Source organism: Sprattus sprattus (assembly GCF_963457725.1).
Source record: "Sprattus sprattus genome assembly, chromosome: 7".
NCBI classification, from domain to species: domain Eukaryota; kingdom Metazoa; phylum Chordata; class Actinopteri; order Clupeiformes; family Clupeidae; genus Sprattus; species Sprattus sprattus.
In genome coordinates this window covers 35133986-35140373 of record NC_137926.1, presented here as the reverse complement: position 1 = coordinate 35140373, position 6388 = coordinate 35133986, and the positions used below count along the sequence as shown (strand labels likewise).

General features: G+C 43.5%; 1 protein-coding gene across 1 annotated transcript in view; it reads right to left on the bottom strand.

Moving 5' to 3' along the window:
• cadps2 (Ca++-dependent secretion activator 2) overlaps nt 1-6388 on the bottom strand; it is a 109201-nt gene that overhangs the window by 96069 nt on the left and 6744 nt on the right. The window contains exons 2-4 of the mRNA XM_080841952.1: nt 5873-5953; nt 5103-5333; nt 3741-3862 (exon numbers count right to left, since the gene is read on the bottom strand). Coding sequence (XP_080698078.1) covers nt 3741-3862; nt 5103-5333; nt 5873-5953 — 434 coding nt within the window. The remainder of the gene's footprint in view (nt 1-3740; nt 3863-5102; nt 5334-5872; nt 5954-6388) is intronic.

The window sequence follows — 6388 nt, the reverse complement described above, 5'->3', positions numbered from 1 at the left end:
AATCCTCCATTTCAGTAGATAGGAGGTCCTGGCAGTGCTTTAGACCTTCTGGATCATCTCCATCTCCATGTCTAAGACTCTAAGGTGCGTGTCTTACTAGACAGGGGTGAGAGGTGGGGTCTGGGGCCCAGATGGTCTTCTCAGCCAATCAGCTTGAGTCAGCTTGAATTCTGCTGTGTTGCCAGGTTCCATAGGCCAATGGAATGTATGAAGTCTTAAAAATAATACATTTGAGGAATCATTCTCCATATCAGGAATACCTAAAGTCATCTAGCGGAGTCGCACATCAGGAATACCTAAAGTCATCTAGCGGAGTCGCACATCAGGAATACCTTCAGTCATCTAGCGGAGTCGCACATCAGGAATACCTAAAGCCACCTAGTGGAGTCGCTCAATTGATGAAAATTGTCCTAAGACCAGTAATGAGTCAATAGGCAGAACAGAAACAATTGTAGTAGAATCAGGAAATATACTTTATATAAAATATCAAATAAGATAATATTAGAATAAATTATCTAAATATTACAATAAAATTGTAAATATTACATGTATTTCGTTTCAATAACATTCAAGTTATAAGCCTTAGGAAATAATTGAATTTCAGCCTACCATTGATTTTAGTGTTCAATTATACTTTAAATACATCAGATAGCCAATAATAGAATTGGTGGTTTTCAGGGTTCCATACATCTTGCGCCTATCCTCTCCTCCTCCAGTCCAGCATGATCTCATGGCAGAATCTGTGGCACTTTGAGAAGAACATGCAGACCGCCAGGAAGGTGAACCAATGATCTCCTCCGGCCACTGACCATTCTCGTCTGGGTTCTAACGTCAGACAAGAGCAATGGATGAAGTGAAATGTGCTCCATTCTCATCTGGGTTCTGACGTCAGACAAGGGCAATGGAAGAAGTGAAATGTGCTGCATACACACAAAAGCCCCACAAGTCTCTCTGCTCCCCAGTCCAATCCACAGACCTTCATAATCCAAGAGCAACCATAGTGCATTTACTACTGTAGTAACTAGACTGTCTATTTATGTAACTTCACTGTCATTTGTATTTATGTTCACATTACAGAAGGAGTCCTGTGACAATATTCCCTCTGTTGGAAGAGTGTGGATAGAGGGCAAAAGGCCAGGTGTGAGGAGAGGAGAGTTGGTATATAGGGAAGGTCATTCTGAGAATACATTATTGGAAAGGCTGAGAAGGGCAGGTATGCATCCTCATAAATATCAGCAGGAGCAGGAGCAGGAGCAGGAGCAGGAGCAGGAGCAGGAGCAGGAGCAGGAGCAGGAGCAGGAGCAGGAGCAGGAGCAGGAGTAGAGGAGCAGGAGCAGAAGCAGGAGCAGGAGCAGGAGCAGAAGCAGGAGCAGGAGCAGGAGCAGGAGCAGGATTAGAGGAGCAGGAGCAGAAGCAGGAGCAGGAGCAGGAGCAGAAGCAGGAGCAGGAGCAGGAGCAGGAGCAGGAGTAGAGGAGCAGGAGCAGAAGCAGGAGCAGAAGCAGGAGCAGGAGCAGGAGCAGGAGCAGGAGCAGGAGCAGGAGCAGGAGCAGGAGTAGAGGAGCAGAAGCAGGAGCAGAAGCAGAAGCAGGAGCAGGAGCAGGAGCAGGAGCAGGAGCAGGAGCAGGAGCAGGAGTAGAGGGGCAGGAGTAGAGGAGCAGGAGCAGGAGCAGGAGCAGGAGCAGGAGCAGGAGCAGGAGCAGGAGCAGGAGCAGGAGCAGGAGCAGGAGCAGGAGCAGGTAATGAGAGTGCTGGGTCTCCAGTGGGTTTCATTCAGAGATCAGTCAGTGGGCTCAGCCTCTGGCATGTGTGAAAGGGCAGCCTGATTATCTAAAGGACTCCCTCGGTGGGCAGACTAATAACCCAATTGCCATTATGGGGAAGATGTGTGACATAGTCAGTGACTCAAATCAAATCATTAAAAGAGACATTCCACTTTCTAGTTCACAGCAGTAAACCATGAAATGGTAGACCGGCAAAATGAGATGGAGAGAACAGTTTAGTGGCAAAATTCATTTTTAAGCCTGAATATATATATCTGTGTAAGATGTGTGTCTTTAAACGAGCTTCACGTAGTACGCATCTCTCTCGTTTAAATTTAGACATTACTTGCCACTTGTCAGATTGGGATGATTAGTGCTTCGTGGAATTGAATCTAAGAAGTAATCTGCTTAACATCTAGCTGTCTGAACTCTGAAGAGAAAAAGGATTTCACTAAATATCACAGCCAGAGCATTTAAGGTCTTTATAATTCATGAATTCATTTCCTTGGATATACAGCCGCGGAAAAAATTAAGAGACCACTTCAAAATTATCAGTTTCTCTGGTTTTACTATTTATTGGTATGTGTTAAAGTAAAATGTACATTTTAGTTTTATTCTATAACCTACTGGCAACATTCCTACCAAATTTCAAATAAAAATATTGTCATTTAGATCATTTATTTGCAGAAAAATGACAATTGGTCAAAATAGCAAAAAAGATGCAGTGTCTTCAGATTTCGAATAATGCAAAGAAAACAAGCTCATATTCATTTTTAAACTACACAATACTAATGCTTTAACTTAGGAAGAGTTCAGAAATCAATATTTGGTGGAATAACCTTGATTTAAAATCACAACTTTCATGTGTCTTGGCATGCTCTCCACCAGTCTTTCACATTGCCGTTGGGTGACTTTATGCTACTCCTGGCGCAAGAATTCAAGCAGCTCGGCTTCTTTTCATGGCTTGTGACCATCCATCTGCCTCTTGATCACATTTCAGAGTTTTTTTTATGGGATTCAGGTCTCGAAATTGGGCTGGCCATGACAGGGTCCTGATCTGGTGATACTCCATCCACACCTTTACTGGCCTGGCTGTGTGGCATGGAGCATTGCCCTGCTGGAAAAAACACTTCTCAGAGTTGGGGAACATTGTCAGAGCAAAAGGAAGCAAGTTTTTCTTCCGGGACAACGTTGTACTTTGCCTGGCTGAGGTTTGTAAAAGACCATAAGGATTGAACCAAAGCGGACTGGAGGGTCTCCTAGTTCGTCTTCTCTGATGAGTCCAATTTCACAGTAGGTGCAAGACCCTGTGGCTTGTAGGCCTCTCCAGGTCTCCGTCTAACCATCAGACGACCATGTGTTGGGCAAAGCTGAAAATTGGAAGTGGTCTCTTAATTTTTTCCGCGGCTGTATATGGTCCATAAAAATAAATAATGGACTCTTGTGGCCAAACAACATAGTCACAGATAGATAGTGGCTTAAAAATCTGATGAGTAGACATGCACATATAGATACGCATGCACATATAGATCCCTTTTCACAATCAGTTCCTAAAGGCAACCACTTCTTATTGTCAGTAGTGTCACCGATTAGAAAGGCAAAAAGAAATCCTCGTAGCCCAGCTACATGCTTTCACAGTCCTCTCCAGCCCAGCCATAACGTCACATCACCAGCACAGGAAGGACCCAGAGGCAGAGGAGAGGCCTGAGAGGTCAAGGGTTACTGGCAGCCTTCACTGGACCCCTAAGTCTGTGACACTGTCTCATACACAAGATTTTATCTTTATCTGTGTGATGCTAAAATTCTCATTTTTCCATTACTCAGCCTGCCATTTCAAATAGCGCATTAGGCAGATTAATGGATACCCGTCTAAAGTGTTTCTGTGTTTGGCCTTTCTGTGAGGAGATCGATAAGAACATTCCTGCTGTCATAATGGGGAAACTCTGTGTCTCTAGCCAACTGGTGTGAGCAGTACTCACTGTGGTCGTGACGCCTCAGCCTGGTCTGTTTGCAGTTTCTCTCCCCCCTCCACCTCCATGGTGCAGTACACGATCCTGTTGGGAGCCACAGACCTCAGCCCCTGTACCTCCATGATGACTATCTGCAGACAAGCAGACGTTACAATCAGTCAGTTTGTTAACAACTCCTACAGTTCTGCCCATATCTAACTCCAACATCTGAGGAAGAAAATGTATTGCAAACCGCTATTGGATTTAAAAGAAAATCTATATGTATTCACCAAGGTGTTAAAAGTTTAAAATGTACATATGAATATATGCAATGCCCCAACCTCAAAGAGTCAATCACTACTTCAGTGTCCTCATAATGATATCTCTCGGCTCATATGAAAAGCAATAGTATGTTACAAGTCCAAACAAAAACTGAAAAGCTCCCTAGTAACTCAACTCAAAACTACAATGCAATCGAAAACTAAATGTGGATTCATTATCTTTAGACTTAGTTTTAGACAGGTTTCTGCCTCAGGTGAACTGAACAAAAACGTCCAGCAAGAAACAAGTCCGATGATCTGCTTCAATCACTTGCCAGTTTCTAAAAATTATCTTCATATCACTGAAACGATGCAACCCCAGGGTCCAACCCCCTCAATACTCTCAATCATAGCAGCAAGACATCTTTACCTCTGGTCCTTTGAGTGTCTGTGAAACTAAGGCAGCGCATAGAGATGAAATGAAGCACCTGTGAGTGTCTGTGAAACTAAGGCAGCGCATAGAGATGAAATGAAGCACCTGTGAGTGTCTGTGAAACTAAGGCAGCGTATAGAGATGAAATGAAGCACCTGTGAGTGTCTGTGAAACTAAGGCAGCGTATAGAGATGAAATGAAATACCTGTGAGTGTCTGTGAAACTAAGGCAGCGTATAGAGGTGAAATGAATTACCTGTGAGTGTCTGTGAAACTAAGACAGCGTATAGATATGAAATGAAGCACCTGTGAGTGTCTGTGAAACTAAGACAGCGTATAGATATGAAATGAAGCACCTGTGAGTGTCTGTGAAACTAAGACAGCGTATAGATATGAAATGAAGCACCTGTGAGTGTCTGTGAAACTAAGACAGCGTATAGAGATGAAATGAAGCACCTGTGAGTGTCTGTGAAACTAAGGCAGCGTATAGAGATGAAATGAAGCACCTGTGAGTGTCTGTGAAACTAAGACAGCGTATAGATATGAAATGAAGCACCTGTGAGTGTCTGTGAAACTAAGACAGCGTATAGATATGAAATGAAGCACCTGTGAGTGTCTGTGAAACTAAGGCAGCGTATAGAGGTGAAATGTAGCACCTTCCCCCTGCAGCAGAGATCATGCACACCCCCATGTGACTCACCTCCAGTGTGAAGGAGAGGACCACGTCTGATTTGGACAGGGGCAGGTCACCCTCCTCCCCCATGTCCAGGAAGCTGTTCATGGGTGTGAGTTTGGGCTTGATCTTGGGCTTGAAGTCCTTGGCTACAGGCTGGCTCTCCAGGTTGGCCATGAGGAGGTTGACTGAGGCCCTAAGCTCCTCAGTATACAAAGCCTCCATGTCAGTGGACACAAACTGGGGATACCGCCGCTCCTGTGGGATGGAGATCGGAGGCAGTTGTGTTGGTCTGCTTTATTAGCTCAGTGTTTCACATATAGATAGGTTCATGTCTGCTTTATTAGCTCAGTGTTTCACATATAGATAGGTTCATGTCTGCTTTATGAGCTCAGTGTTTCACATATAGATAGGTTCATGTCTGCTTTATGAGCTCAGTGTTTCACATATAGATAGGTTCATGTCTGCTTTATGAGCTCAGTGTTTCACATATAGATAGGTTCATGTCTGCTTTATGAGCTCAGTGTTTCACATATAGATAGGTTCATGTCTGCTTTATGAGCTCAGTGTTTCACATATAGATATGTTCATGCCAATAGTTCAATCTGGCCCAAATATTTTTTCAGGATATATATGTCTAAAAAAGGTGTAGGGGTCATCATATGATTGACGGAATATTGAGAGGGCTTCAGAATCTATTCCATATGGTTCTTTGTTAAAGCAGGATCCTAAGACATGGCATAAATGTTAGCTGTAATGGCTACAGTGTGTGTGGCTGTGTGTTTGTGTCCTGTTACCCTGGCTATTTTCTCAGCTATTTGAAGTCTCCCGTCCAACTCCCTGCGGATCTGTGCTGCCTGTTCGTCCACATTGTCCAGCTGAAGAGAACACACCACTTTAAAATAAACTTGTCAGAGATGTATTATTTATATAACATGTACCTTTAAGGCCAGGTATGAGATGGCAATTTAACAATGCTTTTCAGACCATAAATCTGGTGATATATAAAATATTGTGTACAAAACTTTGTTCTCTAACAGAACAATTATGGAAATGTTGTGTTCTTCACACATATCTTTCTTCATGTATTTCTAGGGTAGGTCCCCATGTCTCCTAAACCTTTCCAAGAATTAATAGCAATTTAACCCACTTCTCAGTATAGAGGCTGTGTGGGCAGTGTAACAGCACAACCTTCAGCAGAAGAGGACGCCTCTACACAGTGATCTGCCCACAAGATCGGGGTAGTGTTGAAGTGGTAGCATAGTCATTAGGTCAAGAAATTGAAGACTTATGGGGAATGGCACAGATAGGTC